General features: G+C 42.7%; 1 protein-coding gene across 1 annotated transcript; it reads left to right on the plus strand.

Moving 5' to 3' along the window:
- Positions 1-22,016: 22,016 nt before the first annotated feature.
- Positions 22,017-23,192, plus strand: TENT5D (terminal nucleotidyltransferase 5D). The gene has a single exon (XM_070951831.1). It carries the CDS (start codon positions 22,017-22,019, stop codon positions 23,190-23,192), a length of 1,176 nt encoding a protein of 391 aa, XP_070807932.1.
- The last annotated feature ends 1,342 nt before the right edge of the window (positions 23,193-24,534 follow it).

The following is a 24,534-nucleotide window of genomic DNA, read 5'->3' on the forward strand; positions in this document are numbered from 1 at the left end:
GTGGCGTAGGAGGCTAATGCCTCCTACTAAGGCAGCATTTAACATCCAGCTGCCTGCAATTACTGCGAGTTCAATTCTCACCAGGCTCAAGGTCGACTCAGCCTTCCATCCTTTCTAAGGTGGGTAAAATGAGGACCCGGTTTGTGGGGGCAATAAGCCGACTTTGTATAAAATATACAAAAGTATGAAGGCTATTGCTTAACGCATTGTAAGCCGCCCTGAGTCTCCGGAGAAGGGCGGCATATAAAAATAAATAAAAATAATTTAATTTTTTTAAAAAAAAAAGCCAGGCTTGGTAAACAACGTGCCCTACCAGCTGGCTTCAAACAAGCCGACTTTGAAGGGGGGAAGGGGGAGATTCCCAGCCACCCACCCACCCACCCCTCCCCCTGAAAGAAAGTTGCCTGCGATCGTGTTTGGGAAGGGCGCTGGCGCTTTTGAACCCCAGGACGGGCGAAGGGCTGCCGGCCGGGACGCGTGGGGAGAGGTTACCCTCACCCCACCCCACCCCACGCCTGCGCCCCTCTCCGCCGGGGCGCAGGGCGGCGTGGAAGCCCTGTCCGGCAGCCCCACCTCAAACTGTGTGACGCGGGGTTGCCATGGGCACTCTTTTACGCTACAAGGGCTGAGCCGCGGGGAGGCGGGCGAGCGGGCGAGCCAGCGGGAGGGTCGGGGCGCATTTCAGCACCACCGTGGAGGAGGACAGCAGCCTCAGCGCCGCCGCCACTCCGCGCTTCTCTTCCCCCTCCCTCCCTTCCCGATCCCGGCTGTCGGGTCTCCCTTCCTGGCCCCCATTTCCCCCTCGTCTCTTGGGGGGGGGACTGGCGGGTCCTGGGGTACCTTGCGATCGTTGCTCTCCCCACGGCGTCCTTACCAGCTCGGGGCTGAGCCATCCATTTCTGGGAGGAAACGGAGGGAAGAGAAGGGCAGTGAGGGGCGCGTCTCCCCACCCCCTCGCCGGCAGGCTTGGGGGACGCCAGCGGGGAGAGGGGGGACCTTAAGCTGACGCTTCTACGAGGCCGTCCCGGTGAGTACTTTGCTCTTCGGGCAGAGGAGCAGGCGGGAGAGACAGGAGACCTTGGAGTGAGAGAACATCTCCAGCATTTCGCAGCATCGATTTTTTGTTTTTTGCTATGAGAATTCCTGCTGTTGTTGTTATTATTATTGCGATCTACGTGGTTGGTAGAGAAGACGACATTCAAAACTCTTGAGTAAGGGGTCCTTGTATTGGGATGGCATTCTGGAGACCAGGGAGATTGACCAAGATGAAGTTCAACATAGTGGTCCGACGCTTCACGATCAAATATAAGGACCCCTCGCATGAAACTCAAGAGTTTTGAGTCTAGTCTTCTCCAGATCTTGGCCAAGAAGGTTTATCTCCCTTAGGTCCCAGCTGAAACTTCAAGACCCCTTTCTATAGCCAACTTTATTGGTTGAGAAGTATTTGGTTTTCTCTCTACACCCCCCCCCCCCGCCCCACTTTGCCTTCAGGCTTTGAACCCGAGGTCAGCAAATTGTTAGGTTGAACAGCCTAATTTGAAATCCATGCAAGACATTGTTGGAAATTCTCTTGATCCGGAGGGAACAGTGCAACTAGAGTGTGATGGAGCTCAGGAACATTTCCTGGTATGGTTTCCATCCGTGGATATTGTTACTATTATTTCTGGACCTCCCCAGAGCCTTGCCTTCAATATTTATCCATAGATATCCAATATCCATGAAAGCACTGGAAGCTTTCAAGAAGAGACTGGACAGCCATCTGTCAGAAATGATGTAGGATCTCTTGCTTGGGTGGAAGGTTGGACTAGATGACCTACAAGGTCCCTTCCAACTCTGTTAATCTGAATCTGAATTTGGCGGAAAAATGCAATATACTACTAGCAGGAAAGGCCTGCCTTGCTAAACTCTGAATGTTGTAATCTCACAAAAGTCTCTAGATCAGTGTTTCTCAACCTTGGTAGCTTGAAGATGGGTGGACTTCAACTCCCAGAATCCCCCAGCCAGCTGGGGGATTCTGGGAGTTGAAGTCCACCCATCTTCAAGCTACCAAGGTTGAGAAACACTGATCTAGAGACTTCTAGTTTTCTAGAGATTCACTAAAATGAGTGAGATTGGGGAAGGGGAAGAACAGAAGTTAAAACCAAAGCATGTTGTTATACTAAATGGAGGTTGGGGGTTGGAACTTTTACACCACCAAATAGAAATATTTTAGATTTATGTCTTCCATTTCTGTGACTTTCTTATATGTGCTACAGGTTCATTATAATACCCATACATGATGAGGAAAATCATCCTGATAAGAATTTCCATTCAGATAGAACAATATGTGTCTATTGTTGTTCCTATTATTGCTTTGCTTTAGGTCAAGCAAGCTGTCCTGATTATAGAAGTCATTAAATGGTGGCATTTTAGATGATTGTTATTTTTTAAAATAAAAACCTCTTTAACTGCTAGAGAAAACCTGAGTTATAAGTACACAAAGCCAGTTAATAAGTACACAAAGCCAGTTGCAACCTATGGAAAGCCTGAGTTTTCTCTAGGTTACAACAGGCGTTGTTTACTTATTGCTCTAAGAATGTATTTATCTCTTAGTATCCTAACCATTGGTTATACTGATGGATATTAGTGGGAACTGAATTCCATGGAACTCACAAACTGGGGAAAGACATGAGAGGATCTAACCAGTGTCTGTGGCCTTGTGTAGGTGGTGTAGGCTTTGTGCTCCTGTTTGTAGGGTATCCAGACAACTATTTTCTATTAAGCATCCTGCCTTTATGAATTCCTTGAAGTTAGACTCTGTATGAGAACTACAACTTGGTTGGAGGCAATAGCAATTTTTCTGCTTACAAGTTTTAATCTCTGAATATAATCCCTTAGTATTCTACAATCCCATTGTAGAATGTCAGTCGTTAAAAGTAGGTACAAATATACTCTTTACTGCTCTATAATCGATAGAGCACTCAAAGTCTTCAGCTGTCTTTCCTTTAAAAGCCATTTGGGGGCTCAACGAAGCAACGCAGCTCTCTGAATTTCCAGGATTCTATGGGAACTTGTTGAGTTTTTCTTATTTTATTATTGTGAACCTTGTTGGATTCCTTCGGTGTCATCCGTGGATTAACGAGTGTCTCAGTTTTTTAAAAAAATCATAAAACCATGTGAGGCATAGGGGGTGTGTATGCCATCTGCTCTGATTTGTTTCAGCCTGGTCCGACAGGAAAAATCCCCACGTTTGATGAGAAGATCATTTCTTCAGAGGCCCCAAAGACTGAATGTAGTATTTGTGTCCTGTTAGTAAAATTCATTTACTTTCCTCTTAGTGGAGAACAAAACCTGGGCTAGACAAGTTTCTACCAATCCCCAAAACCCCTCGAGGGTCCAGACCATTTTCAGTCACATTCCCAATATCTGACTATTATGGGATGCTGTCAATAAATGGTGTGCTTTCTTTCTTCTCTAGGATCATGTATATATGATCCACAGCTCATTTTCCCCCCCAGAGGCGAGTGTCTGCCCACGTGAGAGGGGAAGAGCAGTGAGGGAGAGAACTCCTGTGATTTCATTCAGCTAACCCCCCTCGTGTCTGGTGGAGAGGCTCACATTGAGAAGTTCTACTCCACAAGACAGGGATGCGGTGGCTCAGTGGCTAAGACGCTGAGCTTGTTGATCGAAAGGTCGGCAGTTCAGCGGTTCGAATCCCTAGTGCCATGTAACGGGGTGAGCTCCTGTTACTTGTTCCAACTTCTGCCAACCTAGCAGTTCGAAAGCATGTAAAAAATGCAAGTAGAAAAATAGGGACCACCTTTGGTGGGAAGGTAACAGCGTTCCGTGCGCCTTTGGCATTGAGTCATGCCGGCCACATGACCACGGAGACGTCTTTGGACAGCGTTGGCTCTTCAGCTTTGAAACGGAGATGAGCACCGCCCCCTAGAGTCAGGAACGAGTAGCACATATGTGCAAGGGGAACCTTTACCTTTTACCTTACTCCACAAGAGGAATTGGTTGGGCTGGGAGAGGCAACAAAGCAATGGGAAAGTATGACTGGGAACCACTGAATATCCAGTTATGGATCTGTCCTCCTCCTCCTCCTCCTCTTATCCCCTTTCCTCCTTTTTAAAAAAAACTTGGATGATTAACTTTGCTGTCACCGCGAGATGATTTTCCTTTCAAATTTCACCTCCTAATGATCCCAGCCAACTGTCTCAATGACACTCTGGTGACAGGAGAATTTCCTGAATGAATCATTGGTCTGAGGGATTTGCTCTCCGCCCACCCACCCACCCCCTTCAAGCAATCAGAAGCAGTTTGAGCTGGATCAGATGTATTATTCATTCCACCTGCCCGGTCACTGATTGATTGTAGTTGTCTAACCATTTGCAGTCCGGAGCTTAGAACTTCAGGAGGTCAAAAGCAGGGGTAACTATTACAGCCTGTCTCTCTAACACAATCCTTTTCCATTTATTCCCTGGGTTTGTTCTTTGTACCTTTGTACATGTACATTTTTTCTCCCCAAGGAGTCGGTAGCCCAAAGCTGCAATGAATCAGCACGAGAGCTATCCTTTGGAAGAAGCCATCGGATTCTCTTAAGCTCCTGTATTTTCTATCACAGCTGGAGTTGGGCAACAGCATGCTGGAGCAGTAGTAGAACACAAAGTTGGGGTGCAACCCAGCATCCTTTGTTTTATCTCTGTGTACCAAGTTGGCTTGAAAGCAAACCTCAAATGCCAATCTAGGGTTTGTTTTTACAAACAAACTCAGTTTTAGATCTTGGGCAATAACGCAAATGTAGGAGAACAGGGTGTATTCTGGGAGGCGAGGGGGCTGTGTAAAAACTGCTTTTCTACATGAATCAAAAACTATCCAGATGAAATTCGTTTCAATTTGGGGTCTCATGTGTGTGTGTGTGTGTGTGTCTGTGTATGTTTGTGTTGTGTTGTGTTGAAAAGTTATACTGCAAAAACCAATAGCTTTGTTTCCAGTTTTGACTGGAGCTGATAAATCATTTGGATGCCGTCTTGCACTTTTTAAAGGAAATCCAAGGAAAATAATAATGGTAACAGATAGTCGTGACTAACTCAAATGTCACTACTGTTGAGGAGTCGACTTACTCCAGGGTAAGGCTGGCTTCAATATTATTGTGTGTGCCTTTAAGTCAGTGTTGTTGATGACTGCCAGGACAAGTTCCTGCAGTTCTCTTGGCAAGATTTCAGAAGTGTTTTGCCCTTGCCTTCTTCTTAAATACCTTTATTGTAAATAAATATCTTGATTGACCACATCTACATAGTTTTAGAAAGCAGGTTATGAAACCTTTTTGTTCTGGTGGATGTTTGTTTAATCACTTTCATTTAAGCCACTGAGGTTTAATCTATTCTGTGAATCAGACCTGTGGATTGGTTGTTTTTTTTCCCCCTTTTCCCCCATTTCTTTTCACAATGCAAGAGCTCGTTTTGCAGAAAGAAGGAAATTAAACAGTGCATCGTTAGAAAACATATCATTGGTCTATTGTTAGGAACATAAGAAAAGCTTGCAGATGTCATCCTGAACCTTCTTAATTCAATTTTAAGGACTTGTCCAGTTCTTTCAAACTCAACTATTACATGTAATGAATGACTGCAGTTTTATGAATGGCCTCAGACCAAGGCTTTCTGTCAAGAAAGCCTCCTTCCTTTCATATTTTTCTGGATGTAATTGAAGCAAACTTCCTTCCCCATATCCTTTCCTCTCATTAACTTAGAAAAATTGGATGCTTTGTTCCTTCCTGGCCACCCGCCTCGGCCCTGATAGCTTCATTTATGAACATCTTGTCATTTTGCTTTTTATTTGTTCGGCTCCCAGCACTTTCTAGAGTTGTTAAACTCTATTAAATGAAGAGGTTTTTGTCAAGAAAGATTTTCCTAAACTGGCCAATTGGTTGGGATGGGGTCATTCATGTCTCTACTGGCAAGGGTGCACATTGGCATCCTTGCAACATCGAAACATTAGTCTAAACAATCCAAAACGTTGGGTTTTGACCAATAGTATTGAAGCCAGCCTTAGTCTGGAATAAGTAGACTCATCAAAAGTAGTGAAATTTGAGTTAGTCATGACTATCTGTCAGGGAATGCAGTGGCTCAGTGGCTAAGACGCTGAGCTTGTCGATCGAAAGGTTGGCAGTTCAGTGGTTCGAATCCCTAGTGCTGCGTAACAGGGTGAGCTCCCATTACTTGTCCCAGCTTCTGCCAACCTAGCAGTTCGAAAGCACGTCAAAAATGCAAGTAGAAAAAATAGGGACCACTTTGGTGGGAAGGTAACAGCGTTCCGTGCGCCTTTGGCGTTGAGTCATGCCGGCCACATGACCATGGAGATGTCATTGGACAGCGCTGGCTCTTCGGCTTTGAAACGGAGATGAGCACTGCCCCCTAGAATCAGGAACGACTAGCACATATGTGCGAGGGGAACCTTTACCTTTACCTTTTATCTGTTATCCATATTATTTTCCTTGGATTTCCTTTAAGAAGTGCAGCATCCAAATGACTTACCAGCTCCAGTCAAAACTGGAAACAAAGTTACTGGGGTTTCTTTGTATAACTTTTCAAGCAAAGGTAGAGAACATTTTTTTTTGATAGGATGGTATGCCAATGGTCCAACTGGGTATATGAACTCTGTCTACTGCAGATATAGTAGCCCAGCTCATGGGTTAATATTGCCCACCAGTCTTCCCCACCCAGTCTGTAAAGCTCTTGAATATGATTGTTCTGGTCTTCCATCTTAAGCTTTAATTATACCTGTTTCTGTCTTGGGGTTGACAACATATTTGGTTTCAGCAATTCTGATTTTTGATCCTTAAACACTTTGGACCGATCACACTCTCTCTCAGCCCAACTTGCCTCATGGGCTGTTGTGGGGAAAATGTGGAGCAGGGAATGTAATTTTCATTACCCTGAGCTGCTGAAGGAAATGGATATAAGCAGGGGTGGGCTGCTGGGGGCTCGCAGGGTTTCAGGAGAACCTCTAGCTAAGATTCTGTGCAGTTCGGAGAATCCCCAAATCCCACTCCTGGTTAGCCCCGCCCACCACACCCCTCCCAGGAGTCCCCATGCAGCCTGTTTTGGATACATAAGTGCAGAGCACGCACAGAGACTCAGGGAGGGTGAAAAATGGGCCTACCGGAAGTTTGGGAAGGCTGGAAACAGGCCCGTTTCTGGTCTCCAGATGGCCTCCGGTGCCTGGGGAGGCCGTTTTTGCCCTCCCGGAGGCTCAAAGAAAGCCTCCGGAGCCCAGGGAGGGCAAAAAGCCCTCCCCCGCATGGTGCAGGAGGCTGACTAGGCCACGCCCACCATGGCCACGCCCACCCAGCAACCAGGCAGAGAACCCCTTGCTAACATTTTTGAAGCCCACCCCTGGATATAAGTTTAACGAATCATGACTGTCCTAAGTTCTTGTCTCTTAAGGAGATGTTGTGAATACAGGATTTAATAATTCTAACATTAGATTTATTCTGTGACCCGGCTGACATTATATAACAAAGTTCTCTATTATTTGTCTGTTTTTATTCCACAGCATTTCCTTGGGAGGTTCATGGGAGGTTTATCTGTGGCAAGATGACCATTTGTATTTTTGCCAACAAATCCAGTGAATCATCACATTAATTCTGCAGAAGTGCATGCTTGGCAAGAATCCAACCTTCGTAAGTTTTTTCAAATGCTCTCTTCTTCCTAGAAATTATATATTGACAAAGTGGATCACCTGTAGTAGTAAGAGTAATGGGTGATATTATCTTGCAACAAGTGAGAGAGTGCAAACGTTCAAGGGACATGAGATTTTTTTTAATCTAGGGAAAAAAATTACAAGTGTATTCCACAGCAACCTATCTATCAGGTCCAATAAAGAACATCGTTCCTTATAGATTCCTGACCTATGAGACAGAGCTGAACAATCAAACACAGTCCATCCCCTTCTCGTGGTGTCTCATAAACCAGATTTTCTACTGAACTAATCTTATTAAAAGTGGGAAAGAGTCATTTCACTTGGGTAAAAGCAAATGACTCTTTGACTGCCTTCCATTGAGGACCTGTACACTGCACAAGTCAGAAAGAAGACTAAGAAAATATCTACAGAACCAGTGGTGAAATGTAAATTTTGTTACTACCGGTTCTGTGGGCGTGGCTTGGTGGTGGTGGGGGTAATATGACTGAATTAGCGTGGCCAACTTTTTTTTTTTAAAAAAAAAAAAACTTTTAAAACCATTTTTTCTACAACCTCTTCAGCTGAAGAGGTTGTTAAAAAATGCTTTTAAAGCCTCTGACGATCCCAGCTGACTTGCCTGATTGGCAGAGGCTTTGTTTTTACTTTTAAAAGCATTTTTCCTATAACCTCTTCGGCCGAAGAGGTTGTAGAAAAAATGCTTTTAAAAATAAAAAAAAGCCTCTGATGATTGCGTGGCTCAGCTGGGCAATGGGGGGAATTCAGCTGGGCAATGAGTAGAATTTTTGCTACCAGTTCTCCGAACCACCGGCCTCCATCGCTACCGGATCAGGCGATCCGGTCTGAACCGGGAGCATTTCACCCCCGTACAGGACCCTCTCATATCCTGGAAATTATTTCAACTCTGCCTCTCGGGATGGCGCTATAGGACACTGCATGCCAAAACAAACTATATACAGAGACAATTTTCCCCCCATGCCATCATTCTGCTGAATACCTAATTACCACAGTACTGTCTTATGCCTAAGGATATTTACCCATGTAGTAGGGCTGTATTACTATTATCCTTCTCATCTTTTCTATTACCTTCTCCGATATGATTATATCACTTTGTTGTTTGTATGTACTCTGAGAGCTTATGCACCAGAGACAAATTTCTTGTGTGTCCAATCATACTTGGCCAATAAAGAATTCTATCCTATCTATCCTATCCTATCCTATCCTATTCTTATTATTATTTCTATTCTATTCTATTCTTATTCCTGTTCTATTCTATTCTATTCTTATTCCTGTTCTATTCCATTCTGTTCTGTTCTGTTCTGTTCTGTTCTAATCTATTCTATTCTATTCTATTCTATTCTATTCTATTCTATTCTATTCTATTCTATTCTATTCTACTCTACTCTACTCTACTCTACTCTACTCTACTCTACTCTACTCTAAAGATGAATTAAACTATCACAACTAGGTATGCCTTTTTCTATACCAATATGCCTTGGCCATCAGCCCAGAATCATACCAAATAATTGAGAAAAACAAAAGTACTGTATTTGCATTTCATAAAATCATCATTGTCTGTCATTTGGAAAGCAAAAGAAAAAAAATGAAGAATTCACCAGAGCAATGTAGCTCATGGATTTATTTACAGATGATTTAGAACAACAGTCATAACAGCCTTAACTCTTATCTTATAGTCTCAATAGTCTATCAAGAAAAACAATCCTGCATTCTGAGCCATTAATGATCTATCAAAAAAAAATAATAAATCTTATATTCTGAACTAGCACTGTGAAATACCCTAAAGAACCACACCAGATTTAATCAATTGATTTCAATTGATCAATCGATCGATCAATCTATCACACATAGGAGAAGCCATTAAGCTGATGCAGCAAGAGATGGATTTCCTCATTAGATATCTTCCAGCTCTATCTGCCCGAGAGAGTGGGGCCTTGTGAGACACTCTACCCTCACCCCATTCCTAAGAGGTCTATAAGGGGCGTGCATAAGTGCACCAGTGTGCCTACCGTCCCTGTCCTAATATTCCTTTTTACTTACTCTTTTCATGTATTCAAATTATGTTTATACTTTTACCTGTTATCTTATATATGCTTGACAAAATAAACTTATGATTATGATTATGATATATTAGATTCTAGAATATTCCCATCTCTGCCCTTCCTAACCTGGGTAGCATCAGACAGAGCTCCCCACTTACCTGTGTGGAACTGTCCAAGGTCCTGAACACTAAATATTTGTGTTCTCTCTCTAGCCAATATAGCATCTAACATATACAGTTCAGCCTTTCTCTTCTGGCATCTAAAGCCGTTAAAAGTGACTCCCAATTAAGTGGAAAAAGATGGAAGGAGCATTCCACAATCAAGGCATCACAACAGACAGAACAATATCCCTGCTAAAGCTCCAAATTTTAAAAAAAATCAATGACAAGATTAAAGACTTGGTTCCCTGTGAGCCAATTGTTTGCACCAGCATACCAACTAATGTACAGAGATTGAGGGACAGGGTGGGGAATCTTTCCTGGTCAATCCTTAGAAAATAGAATTGTTTTTAAGCTGAAAGTTGGGGCGTTGTATACCTCCTCTCATTTCCCCCAGATTTTACTAAAAGTAAAAGTAGCATATGGTTATGGGTTACTTATTAAGTGTTTGATGAGATGACTAGAATGCTAATAGCATGAAAAGATTACAGTAGCAAACCATGCATTATCTTGAGATAAGGTAGCATTATAAAGGCTGTCATTGTAGTTGTTGACATTAGCTTAATGGGAGCAGTTCTTGAGAGTCCCTATTAGAAGAGATTGGCTCATTTTTATTGCATGTCCTCTTCCTCTTAGCTCCTTCTATTTTTTCCATTTCTTACTCGTGTGATGCGATGATGTGAGGAGCTCCGTTCACAAAGTTGCATATCACCATCAGATCTTTTCACAGTTTTGGAGTGTCATCGAAACTGTGACATGAGTTCTCCTATCCCATGTCCTTTATATAGCCACATCAAAGGAATATATAGTTCAGCTACTTTTGAGGTTCCCAGGAAGAAATTATTTACAGTATTTTATGTAATTCAACTGTCTTGCAGATATGACTTCGGATGTAAGTAAAATGGCTGCCAAGTTCTTTTATGTTGTTATTAAGATAAGCGCCCAATTATTGTAGATGCATCTCAGCTGAGTGCATTAAGCTGACTTTTATTTTAAGTATGATGCTCCAATTGTGATGTGATTGCATTTTTGTTTAGTGGCCAAAGGGCAATAATTCATTGATTCACATTCCAATGTGCAAATGAATTTGTTTATTTTTTTTCAAACAAAATCTGGTTTTTTAAATTTTTTGTATCTATGTATTTTATTGTTTGGCTGTTCACCGCCCTGAGTCCTTCGGGAGTAGGGCGGTATACGAATCAAATCAAATAAACTAAACAAATTAGATTTTTCAAGCAAATTAGATTTTTTTTTTTTCAAAAACCTGCATTTTTTTCCCCAGCTAGAGTCTTTTACATGCAAATTGACGGCTTGCATTCTCTGACTCTTGATGAGTCTTTGAGCGGAATAGCAATGACAATAGCAATAGCAATAGCACTTAGATTTGTATACCACTTCATAGTGCTTTACAACACTCTCTAAGCGGTTTACAGAGTCAGCATATTGCCTTCAACCATCTGGGTCTTCATTTTACCAACCTCGGAAGGATGGAAGGCTGAATCAACCTTGGGCTGGTCAGAATCGAACTGCTGGCAGTCGGCAAAATTAGCCTGCAATTCTGCATTCTAACCACTGCACCACCATGGCTCTTATCAATGCTTATACGAAAATTTTGTAAGGGATGCAGTGGCTCAGTGGCTAAGACGCTGAGCTTGTCGATCGAAAGATCGGCAGTTCAGCGGTTCGAACCCCTAGTGCCGCTTAATGGCGTGAGCACCCGTTACTTGTCCCAGCTTCTGCCAACCTAGCAGTTCGAAAGCACTTAAAAAATGCAAGTAGAAAAATAGAGACCATCTTTGGTGGGAAGGTAACAGTGTTCCGTGTGCCTTTGCGGTTTAGTCATGCCAGCCACATGATCATGGAAACGTCTTTGGACAGCGCTGGCTCTTCGGCTTTGAAACAGAGATGAGCACTGCCCCCTAGAGTCGGGAACGACTAGCAAATATATGTGAGGGGAACCTTTACCTTTATACGAAACTATATCAATCACAGATTGCATACATATTCCTGGGCATTTTTACTGACAATTACCCAGAGGTTTTGGGGGATGTTGCAATTTTACATACAATATTCACCCATTTCATTTGAAGACTGGTTTAACTTGATTTTGAAGGTGGTTTTCTTGTAAGTAAGTAAGTAAGTAGAAGAAATAGCTGGATGGAATGTAATCAGACTATTCAACCCAGAGCAATAATATTTCCAAATGGATGCTATGATAGACATCAGCATTATCCTAAATCAACTAAGTCCCATCAAGTTTGTTTTTCTCGGTCTCCAGAGTGGATGTTTAGAATTCCTCCAGTAGGACTGGGTTTGATCAAATTTTGATTTGGTCTGCCATATTTTAAATGAAATATCTGTCACTATTTTTTAAAAGTCAGTGTGGGTCTTTTCTCTTTTGCTTTGTGTATCCTGAATTTTAGCAAACAGAGGATCAATTTTTTTCCCTAAAATCCTCCAGCATGCAGTCCGATGTTCTTCTATTTTGTGACTCATAAGGCAGGCAGCCCTTTGATTACATCTATGCCTATCTAAGGCTTCAGAATTTGCTCCATTATCTCTGGTTTCCATGGCAGCTGCATCTCCTTCCAGGGGTTTCTCTATAAGTCATCTACCCTTTTCTTCATCTCTGTTTTCTGTCAGCTAGGAACCAATCTAAGCTTTAACTTAATTTTAGAAGCAAAATTTGAACAAGGTGCGTGAGTGTAAAAGACAGATTGATGAATGAGTCAATGTCTGGGGAAAGAGATATTTTAATGTGCACGACAATTCATCAGATATTTTGAAGGATGAGGTTCCAGGCTGCAGTTTTTCCAGATGCTTGGAGATGCCAGGAATCTAAGCTGGATCACTGTATATAAAGTTCTGTATACCAAGCAGCCTTCTACTTCTAAGCTTTGGCTTCTCCTCAGCCAGCTACAAGCATCTTTGACCTGTAATAGCCCTTAAAAAGTCCTCAAACAGGGCATGAGTCAGTGTGATCTAGTGGTTAAGGCAGCAACTAGAAGCCAGGAGATTGTGAGTTATATCTTGCCTTAGGCATGAAAACTAGCTGGGTGACTTTGGGCCAATCACCAGGAGACTGTGAGTTCTAGTTCTGCCTTAGGCATGAAAGTTGGCCTGGCTGACTTTGCATCAGTCCTTCTTTCTCACCCCAACTCACTTCATTAGGCTGTTGTTGTAGGGAAGAGGAAGGAATATTGTGTGTATTCACTACCTTGAGTTATTTGTATAAATAATAAAGGCAGGATGCATATATATATATATATGTGTGTGTGTGTGTGTGTGTGTGTGTCTATATCTATCTATCTATCTATCTATCTATCTATCTATCTATCTATATCACATTCAACAAAAAAAATATGTGTTCCACAACAGTTAATATTGAAAATAATGCCAGTATTCGCCATAACATTTTTGCTTACATTCTCTCTCTCTCTCTCTTTCTTTCTCCCCCTGTCTCTTTCTCTCTTCCCTCTCTCTCTCTTTCTCTCTCTCTCTCCTCCCTCTCTTCCCTCTCTCTCTCTTTCTCTCCCTCTCTCTCTCTCTCTGAACTTGCTGATATCTCTCTCTGTAGGTGTGTGTATGTGTGTGTGTGAATTTGCTGATCAGATTAAATGAGTATCAACAATGGAACATGGCTGCAGAAAAGGGTGAATATAATTTTAAGCTTCACCGTTGAGAAGTAATAATTCCATTTTGTTCTGCATTGATCAAATCCTACCTGCATTTCACCAATGCTGAGCACCACAGATGGAGAAAAACCAGAAGGCAAAAGAAGGGCAAAAAGGATGATAAGGAGACAGGAAACCATGAGACCAAAAGAACTGGATATGCTAACCTTGAGAAAAGATAAGTGAAGGTAGAGATGATCATAGCCTTCGAGTCCACAGGAGGCACCATGTGGTAGAAAATCAAAAGCTGTTTTTTCAGTCATCCTAGACTGTAGGACAAGGCAGATGTGGGCCTCGGTTGTGGGAGGCAAGGCTGCAGACCTTGCCTCCCATAACTGGGAGGTGTTCGATTTCAGAGTGCCGTCCATTTTGCAAATTGAACCGGTTGACGAATACAATCAAGATTTTCCATTTCAATTTCCCAGAGAAATGTTATGCGTTCCAGTCAAGTCTATGCTCTTATTTGATGGGGCTATTTTAATTCAGAGTCCCACATGGGGCAGGGGCAGGGGGTGAAATGCTACTCCTCTGAACCGGTATTTCCGACAATCAGCTGTGCAGTGGGGTTTAGTTTTGCTAGAAAGTAGGAAATCCTGCGTTGCACAGCTGCACAGCTGATCTCCCCCCCCACTGTTCTACTTACCTTCCCAAGCCTCCTTTTGGTGCACACTGCACATGTGGATGCAGCATGTGGTTGGTGCGCATGTGCGTCCAGCGAACTGGTAGCAAACCAGTTTCAGATTTCACCACTGGGCAGGACGTTAGATTCATTGAGATGTATTTCTTGTTCTAAGGCTAAATGCCAAATTCTGGAATCCATCAAAGTATCTCAGATAATCAAAGGAGTTCCCACTAACACAACATCTGCCCAATTCCCAACGGAAAGCCAAATGAGTTGCTGAACGCCCAGACATAGGAAGACATATAAATGAAGTGCCATTCCCAGCTTAGTCCAAATTAATTCCAAAACAAGACCTTCAGAAAAAGTCCTTCGGGCTTATCACAAATCTTTATCTTCTTTGGCACCCTGCAAAGGCCTTTCTTGGCAAAGCCCCACGAAGTTCAGAAACAAGAGACGCCGACTGGAAAACAGATTTAGCAACATTGCTTTCCTACAAAGAGCCCAAGTGCCTTTGCTGCTCTTTTAAGCCTTATGGGAGGGGCCAATCATCTCCTGGCCTTATTCCCGAGTCATCCTTTTTGCTTTAGCTGCTCTTGCCTTCTGGCAGTTCTTTGCATGCGTGCACTAGGAACAGGCTCCTCCTATTCCTCTGCCTCTCTGTTGTCCGACTCTGGAGGTTCCGAAGTCCGCACATCACTCCCAGATGGCCGTGGCCCCATCTCTCGATAGATGATAGATAGCTAAATAGATAGATAGATACGATAGATAGATAGATAGATAGATAGATGGATGGATGGATGGATGGATGGATGGATGGATGGATGGATGGATGGATAGATAGATAGATAGATAGATAGATAGATAGATAGATAGATAGCCAGTTCATGTATGATATGTTGTTGTTGTTGTTGTTAGTTGCGAAGTCGTGTCTGACCCATTGCGACACCATGGACAATGTTCTTCCAGGCCTTCCTGTCCTCTACCATCCTCTGGAGTCCATTTAAGCTCACGCCGACTGCTTCAGTGACTCCATCCAGCCACCTCGTTCTCTGTCGTCCCCTTCTTCTTTTGCCCTCAATCGTTCCCAGCATTAGGCTCTTCTCCAGTGAGTCCATCCTTCTCATTAGGTGGCCAAAGTTTTTGAGTTTCATCTTCAGGATCTGGCCTTCTAAAGAGCAGTCAGGGTTGATCTCCTCTAGGACTGACCGGTTTGATCGCCTTGCAGTCCAAGGGACTCGCAGGAGTCTTCTCCAGCACCAAAGCCCTCAATTCTTTGATGCTCAGCCTTCCTTATGGTCCAACTTTCACAGTCCTACATTGCAACCAGGAAAACCATAGCCTTGACTACACACACTTTTCTTGACAGGTTGATATCTCTGCTTTTAGTATGCTGTTTAGATTTACCATAGCTTTCCTCCCCAGGAGCAAGCATCTTTTAATTTCTTAGCTGTAGTCCCCATCTATGGTGATCTTGGAGCCAGGAAAATAAAAATCATACATATCATACATGCATATCATGTATGATATGCCATACGCTAAATAAATAAAGGAGTCCATTAATTCTTCCATTGTTCTCCCCAGTCCCACAATTCCAGCCACCACTATGTTACTCCACCCAAAGAATGACAAATTCCTCATTTTATGTAACGAGACACTATAACACCAGTTCAGGGATGAAATGCTCCCGGTTCAGACTGGATCGCCCAATCGGGTAGCAATGGCGGCAGGTGGTTCGGAGAACCGGTAGCAAAAATCCCTGCCCCCCCCCCCACATGCCCAGCTTAGCCGCACTATCATCAGAGGCTTTTTTTTTTTTAATTTTACTTTTAAAAGCATTTTTTCTACAACCTCTTCTGATGAAAAAATGCTTTTAAAAGTAAAAAAAAAAGCCTCTGATGATCACATGGCTCAGCTGGGATCGTCAGAGGCTTTTCAAAGCATTTTTTCCTGCAACCTCTTGGCCGAAGAGGTAGTTTAAAAAATGCTTTAAAAATCCTCTCTGATGATCCCAGCTGAGTTGCCTGATCAGCAGAGGCTTTTCAAAGCATTAGAAAAAATGCTTTGAAAAGTTTTTTTTTAAAAAGTTGACCACGCCCACCCAGTCACATTACACACACACACACACACATACACCTTATCAAGCCATGCCCACAGAACCGGTAGTAACTAATTTTACATTTCACCCCTGCACCAGTTCATACTTGGTATGGTCTTTTGATCAGAGAGGTGGCAAGCCTAGAAAAACTGACCAGGCAATAAATCCGTTTTTAGAAGTATAACAAACATTGCCAAATCACAAGCTCTTTATTGGATAAATGAGCAAAAATTGCCCACTGTTACTAGTCAGATGATCTCTTGAGCAGAAATGAACAAACTTATAATCATAACTGATTTTTTTTAAAAAAATTAAAAACTGCTTGCCTGCCATGTTTGATGGTGTATTTAACTGATATAATTACTTTTAATTACACAGCTGTGTAATTTTCACTTAATTACATTCATAGAGTTCAGATTTAAAATCACAACATTGGAACATTTAATTTTATAGCAAGCCATCATAAATGTCCAGGAAAACAATGCCTCCCAAATGTTCTGTTGGCAACATTCAGAAACTGATTTTTAATTTTTATTTTGCCATTTTTTCTTTTTTTTCCTCCTCCTTCGAGAGAAGGACAGATTAGTTAACTTAAATCTTTTGCTTCAAATGACTGCTAAAACGAGGGATAGGTAAAGGTAAAGGTTCCCCTCTCACATATGTGCTAGTCGTTCCCGACTCTAGGGGGCAGTGCTCATCTCCGTTTCAAATCCAAAGAGCCACACTGTCCAAAGACGTTTCTGTGGTCATGTGGCTGGCATGACTAAATGCCAAAGGCTCACGGAACGCTATTACCTTCCCACCAAAGGTGGTCCCTATTTTTCTACTTGTATTTTTTACATGCTTTCGAACTGATAGGTTGGCAGAAGCTGGGACAAGTTACGGGAGCTCACCCCATTACGCAGCACTAGGGATTCGAACCGCTGAACTGCCAAGCTTTCGATCAACAAACTCAGCATCTTAGCCACTGAGCCACCGCATCCCTTTTAAAAAACAAGGGATACAAAGAGTAAATAAAGCACAGGAGTAACTTTGAAAGACGACCAAGAGATAAATCCCTCTGGAATGATCCCTTGTTGGCTCATTTGTTCCCTCAATTTTCACTCAGTGTACTGCGGGGCTAATATAATTTGAGCTAAATTATCAATGATCAGTTGATATGTATATCTAGCCATTTCAGATTCTTCCCACTACATAGCATAACATCCATTAAATTGATGGCTACTTAGAAGGTTCTACAGCAGATGCAAGTAAACAGAGGCACTCATAAAGACCTAAAGCACCCCAATTTTACTGTCTTCTACCTAAGTTACAAGGATTTTTCCAGACTCCTTGCTTTCCCCTGGGATATTCATGAACTGGAATAGGGATAGTAACAGGTTAGCCAATGAGGGCTGTTTGGTAACTGAAACATAGCATTTGTTGTATGGGGCCATAAGAGTCAGTTTGGAGCCTGGGCATGGCTTAACTGTTCTGTATATAAGCTGGAAGGGACTAGCTTCTCTCTCCTCCATTTTGCCTTCTCCATTTTGTGCTGTGTTTGTGCTTTCTATTTCTCTTCTCTTCCCACAATGTGGGAAAACCTACAATGGTATTTTATATAAAGGCATTTTCTTACGTAGATGAATCCTGCAGTTCATTTAATTGTGTGTCTGATTGTGTGTGTCCTGCAACAAACTCTGACAACAAGCAGATAGGCTTCATGGGTCCTGGGGGAGGTCAAGCTTATGCCTCTTGAGGCTGTGCAAGGTTCTAAGCTAGGTCCTCACTTGACCCTTCCTTCCAACCTAGCTGTCAGTTTCCCAACACCAGCATAGTTAAAGAAGAATTCTGGGAACTGTAGTTAAAACACACAAGGGAGACTATCGGAATAGAGAAAGTTGGTACTGAAAGTGTATTATGCTTTCTGACTCATATCATCAGAAGTTGTAGGAGCTTCATCGCTTGGCTTAAGAACAAAGAGCCTCTGCCTGTGCATTCAAAATCATGTTTCTTATGGACATAAATCAGAATGTAATAGAAGGTTGAGATAGGCATCTGTCACAGGTTCCTTTGTCAATATCCAAATTCAGTGAACTCTCAGCTCCCAAATCCCCAGAGGATTTGGGTAGCAATCCCAGTTCCTTTCCCCAGGTCTACCACTGCTTTTGCTGCTACTGGTAGTAAACTACCACCGTCTCTTAACCCCAGGTTGCTTCCAGTTCTCTATTTTCATAGTCATGGAAACAACTTCCCTTCTACTCCACAACACCCAGATGTTTTTCTGCTCTGCTTTTATAGCTTCTCAGTCCTGGGCAGCTAGACCGGTTTGGGGAGGGGTCTTAAAAGGGCAGAAGACCCTCAGCCCAGAAGCTATCTGCTTTTCAGGTAGCCTGGCTTCTCACAGCATCTTGACGCTTTTATCTCTCAGGGGAAAAAAGTAATTCCTTGCTTTGGATCTTCCTTTGCAAAGCAGGAAAAGTCTGGTTTAAATACCATAACCTGTTGAAGCTCTTGGCTATGCCTAAAGGAGCATTTTTGATGATATTCTTTTCCTTGAAAACAGACAATAGGTTATGGAAAGAAAGAAATTGCTATGTCACCTTAAAAGAAAAAGTAAAATATAAATGCATTTCTAATTGATGTTAATTAACTGGAAATTGCTTTTTTATAATATTCCTTCCTTCCTTCTTTCCTTCCCTCCCTCCCTCTCTCTGTCCTTCCTTCCTTCTTTCCTTCCTTCCTTCCATCCCTCCCTCTCTTCTTTCTTCCTTGCCCTGTCTTTCTTCCTTCTTTCCTTCCTTCCTTCCTTTCTTCCTTCCCTCCTGCCTTCTTTCCTTCCCTCCCTCCCTCTCTCTGTCCTTCTTTCCTTCTTTCCTTCCTTCCTTCCTTCCTTTCCTCCCTCCCTCCTACCTTCTCTCCCTCCCTCTCTTCTTTCTTCCTTGCCTTCTTTCTTCCTTCTTTCATTCCTTCCTTCCCTCTTTCCCTCCCTTCTTCCTTCCCTCCCTCCTTCCCTCCCTCCCTCCTTTCCTTCCTACCTTCCTTCTTTCTTTCCTCCTCCTCCTCCCTCCTCCTCCTCCTCATTATTTTCTATTTTCTTTCTTATTTATTCATTATTCTTTCTTCTTTGGTTCTTTTTCTAATATTTGTATTACTGTATATTAAACCCCTGTCTCGGGGGGGGGGTGTTACTTGATTAATTTCAAAGTCAATCAACTCATTTTCTCCTCCAGAGAAAGTATTACCATGATAATTTCGCAGTGCTTCTCTGAAATTGAGATGGCTCGATTTTGGCCATCTGAAGCATCTATTTCTGAGATTTCTCTCTGTGTGTTTTCTTCTTCTTCTTCTTCTTCTTCTTCTTCTTCTTCTTCTTCTTCTTCTTCTTCTTCTTCTTCTTCTTCTTCTTCTTCTTCTTCTCCTCCTCCTCCTCCTCCTCCTCCTCCTCCTCCTCCTCCTCCTCCTCCTCCTCCTCCTTCTTCTTCTGCTGCTGTTTCTAGCTAAACAGGAATTTCTTTACTGTTACTCTGACAGTGGTTGGTTTGCCTCTTTTTACTGAAAGTTTCTATCCCTTGTTGTGGAAAGCTAACATTGCAAAAATGAAAAAAAAAAACCCACAACTAGGGTCGGCTTCTGTTTCTGTTCTAATTGTGTGGGGTGGGGGGCAGTAGCTGGCCCCACCAGCATTTATCGAGGCTTCAAATTGCAGTAGCAGAACTCAGTTGAGTGTTTGGGTGGTGAAACTGGCAGCACACAGAGTAAGTGTGGAAGTGCCTTATGTCAACATGGGGTTGTTAAGTACACCCTGTGGTTGGCTTGGTTTAATGCTCCTCTAAGTGGTAAATTGTGTGTTTTTATTAGTCCAACCGAGCTAATGGTATGATTCAGAATAGAACACACACAAAAAACAGCAGTAAAGCTATCAAGGGGGGGAAAAAAAGGAATCTGAAATTCCCACTCCAGCAACACATTTAATAGGAGCAAGCAAATTAAGATAAATGAGCATGCAAGAACTCGTCAACTGGTATGCTGCTTGAATCAGGTGATGGGGGAAAAAAATAAAATAGAAATGCTATATATTAACAGTGTGCTTTTGTGGGTAGGCAATTGTTCTACTTCAAACTGCAACAAAAAGCTAAGAGCCATACCATCTCCTGGGACATTTAGAATTAGAATTATTAGAATTAGAATTATGAGAATGAGAATTAGTAGAATTAGAATTAGAATTATTAGAATTCTTTATTGGCTAAGTGTGATTAGACACACCAGGAATTTATCTCCGGTGCATAAGCTCTCAGTGTACATACAATAGTGATAGATCATTATCATGGTCATTGTAAAAATACATTCATCATAAAACATTAGATACAACACTTACTGCTAGTCGTGGATACTAAATAAGCAATCAACATTTATTTATTTTATTTATTTTTTATTTTTATTTAATTTGTATACCGCCCTTCTCCAACAGGACTCAGAGCAGTGAACAGCCATGATAAAACATAACATATAAAATTTAAAAGCAATTTAAAAAACATTAAATAATTTTGGCTATCCATTTAAAACAACCCGGGTTAAAACCAATTACAAATTAAAATCGAAGGGATGGGATCAAGCCAGCCTGGCTAGGTGAAAAAGATGTGTTTTCAGGGTCCGCTGAAAAGTCCGGAGGTCTGGTATCGTGCGTATCTCTGGGGGTAGGTCGTTCCAGAGGGCCGGTGCCGCCACAGAGAAGGCCCTCCCCCTGGGGGTCGCCAGCCAACATTGTCTGGCCGACGGCACCCTGAGGAGTCCCTCTCTGTGGGAGCGTACTGGCCAGTGGGAGGCTATTGGTGGCAGAAGGTGGTCTCGTAAATACCCCGGCCCTAAGGCATGGAGCACTTTAAAGGTGGTCACAAACACCTTGAAGCGCACCCTGAAGACCACAGGAAGCCAGTGCAGCTCGCTCAGGAGAGGTGTCACATGGGAGCTCCCCGTCACTCCCATAATCCCCCGCGCGGCTGCATTCTGGACCAACTGGAGCCTCCGGGTGCACCCCAAGGGGAGCCCCATGTAGAGAGCATTGCAGTAGTCCAGACGGGAAGTGACGAGTGCTTGAGTGACCATGCGTAGGGAGTCCCGATCTAGAAAGGGACGCAACTGGCATATCAGGCGAACCTGTTAAAAAGCCCCCCTGGCCATAAATCATACTAGGATACTAAGTAAATCAATCGTAAGATACAAGCAACAAAGTTTTAGTCCTAAGAAGATCAGGAGATAGGGAATAGGGAATAGTTTAGTTTTTGAATAGTTTATTCAAAATTCTGCACACATTCTGGGTAAAAGGCACACTAGGACAACATTTAGTAGCCTAGCGCAGGTGTCTAAGTTGGGTATCTATGTCTATACTTTATACACAGAGTTTTCTCAAGCCAGGTTCAAAACAGTGACCATTCAAGGTTCTCGGTCCAGCAAAAAGCTACATGCACATACAAATTTGCATTAAAACCCTTCATAAATGTTTTGAAGTTGAGGAGAATGGCCCCTATGCAAATCTTGAAGGTGTGCATGGAGTCAATATCTCCTTGGCCAGTGGAATTATTGAAGCTGTAAATTCTTCCCCAGCTCCAGATCAATCAATTGATCAGTCAATCAATTCTAACTTGAGTTTTTATCATGCAATCACACTGCCAAATTTATGAACTTTTAAGCTGTTCCTGATTCTTCCTCTTTTTGTGCTTTCTTCTTAGTTGACCACCTGATTTCAGGATGACTGAGGGTTTAGATCACAGATTCAGTTATCTCACCTGGGAACAGATTAAAATACTGGATCAAGTGCTGACTGAGGTGATCCCCATTCATGGAAGAGGGAATTTTCCAACTTTAGAGGTAAAGCCAAAAGACATCATTCATGTTGTCAAAGAGCAACTGATAAAGAAACAGATCATTGTCCATGACATTCGCTTGAATGGATCCACGGCTAGTCACATCCTAGTTAAGCAAAATGGCACCAGCTACAAAGACCTGGACATCATTTTTGGCGTGGAGCTTCCAAGTGCGCATGAATTTCAAGTTGTGAAGGAAGCTGTCTTGAATTGCCTCTTGGATTTTTTACCGAAAGGTGTCAACAAGGAAAAAATCACAGCACAGACCATGAAGGAGGCTTATGTTCAGAAGATGGTGAAAGTATCCACAGATCATGACCGCTGGAGCCTCATCTCCTTGTCCAACAACAGTGGCAAAAATGTGGAGCTCAAGTTCGTCAACTCTCTGCGGCGGCAGTTTGAGTTCAGCGTAGATTCATTTCAGATCATCCTCGACACTGTGTTGGATGTCTACAGCGATGAGAATGGCAAACTAACGGAAGATGCAGAGCTGTCTGTCGTTGCTGAGAGCATGTACGGAGACTTTGAGGAAGCTATGGACCACTTGAAATACAAACTCATTGCTACAAGGAACCCGGAAGAGATCCGTGGAGGAGGTCTTTTGAAATACAGCAATCTTCTGGTCCGGGACTTTAAGCCAGCGGATGAAGTAGAGATTAAGTCATTGGAACGTTACATGTGTTCTCGGTTCTTCATCGACTTTCCAGATGTAGCTGAGCAACAGCGGAAGATTGAGTCTTACCTGCGCAATCACTTCATTGGGGAAGAGAAGAGCAAGTATGACTACCTGATGACCTTGCGTGGAGTTGTCAACGAAAGCACAGTCTGCCTTATGGGCCACGAACGAAGGCAAACACTAAATATGATTACAATCCTGGCTCTCAAAGTACTTGGAGAGCAGAACATCATCCCCAATGTAGCCAATGTAACCTGCTACTACCAGCCTGCCCCTTATATCAGCGACAGGAACTTCAGCAATTACTATATCGCTCATGGACAACCGTCTATTATCTACCAGCCCTATTCCTTCCACATACACATGCAAAGTGGTATGGTGTAGCCGTTCACGAAACCTCCTTGCCTTACATCACTGCTCAATCAACTCTTCCTTTGCCCTTGCTCCACCCAACAGTTCTCTTCGAAATAAAGCCCTCGTTAAAGCAAATTTTCCCACCACTTTTGATTAGCGGGACATCTTTTGGGGTGTGTACCCACCCGTACATGTGTGTCATGGCAAACATCTATTCATCGGTCCAGATCTTGAAATAACCTTCAGGCAGCTTGGGAAAGATTGACTTGTATATCAGGGATGTTGCGTTTTGATTAACTACACGTTGCATACTCAGCTAGTGCCGTAAAATGATGTTCTCTTTGGTTTTTTTTCCATGTACCAATTTGTGTTCTTTTCTCTTTATTGCAATAGTTGACCAAGGCTAGAAAAGGGTAGCCGGCGATAAGGTATTACAAGTGTCACAAGGGGATGGGAGATGATGCTATGCCTGAAGAAAAGTGCAACATCCATGAGAGTTCACTATGGAAGCAGCTTTCTTCAAGTTGGTACCTTTCTGATGATGTTTGGTTACATTTCCCAGAACGTCAAACATTTCTGGTTGGGATTTTTGTGAATTAAAGCCCAACATTGGATTTAATTTTCCTAGGCACCCAATTGGAGAAATCTGGTATAGATATAGCTTTCTCCAAAGTGGCCTCCAGATTTGTGAACTTCAACTCCCAGAGTTCTCTCAGCAATGATCATGTTATCTGGGAATTTTGGGGGATGGTTCAGATATCTGGCGATGCCCAGGTTAGGAAAGATTCTAGATGTTTCATAGAGACTAGGTGACCAGCATGATTTCTAACAAAACTTGAAGAGTGAAAGAATGCTTCTGAGCATTTTTAGAACCTCTGCCATGGTTTGTGGAAGGAATTCCAGCTCTTTAATTCTAAACTGTGAGAAGATAGAAGTTGCCCTTCCGTATATTAATTGTAATTGGAAGTCAGGATGTTAATTGAATTAGATAAAGGTCTAGCATTGCTCAATTGAAGTATCTGCTGGATGAGGACTAGGGGTTCCACAACCCATTTCACTGAGATTTAAGTTATCAATTTCTCCCTTTCAAAGGCCACCCATACAAAATTGCAGCTTGTGGCATCCATTGCCCCAACAACACCATGCATGAGAACTACCACATCACATGCACATAAGCCTATGCACATTCCATGTTTAAGTATGACCTCGATACAAGCATACCTCAGAATCATGTGGCAATGAAGGATAGGGCCAAGAGACAACCGTAGCACTGAGCTAGACAGAATGAGAGTCATTTCATGTTTATTCCCAAGCACAGACTTCAGACACCAAAGGTATAAAACGTGTCTCCAGAAGTTGTAGGTGGTCCATG

The sequence above is a fragment of the Pituophis catenifer genome, unplaced genomic scaffold (assembly GCF_029215685.1).
Source record: "Pituophis catenifer annectens isolate HBS135680 unplaced genomic scaffold, rPitCat1.0.hap2 SCAF_11, whole genome shotgun sequence".
In the NCBI taxonomy this organism is placed as follows: Eukaryota; Metazoa; Chordata; class Lepidosauria; order Squamata; family Colubridae; genus Pituophis; species Pituophis catenifer.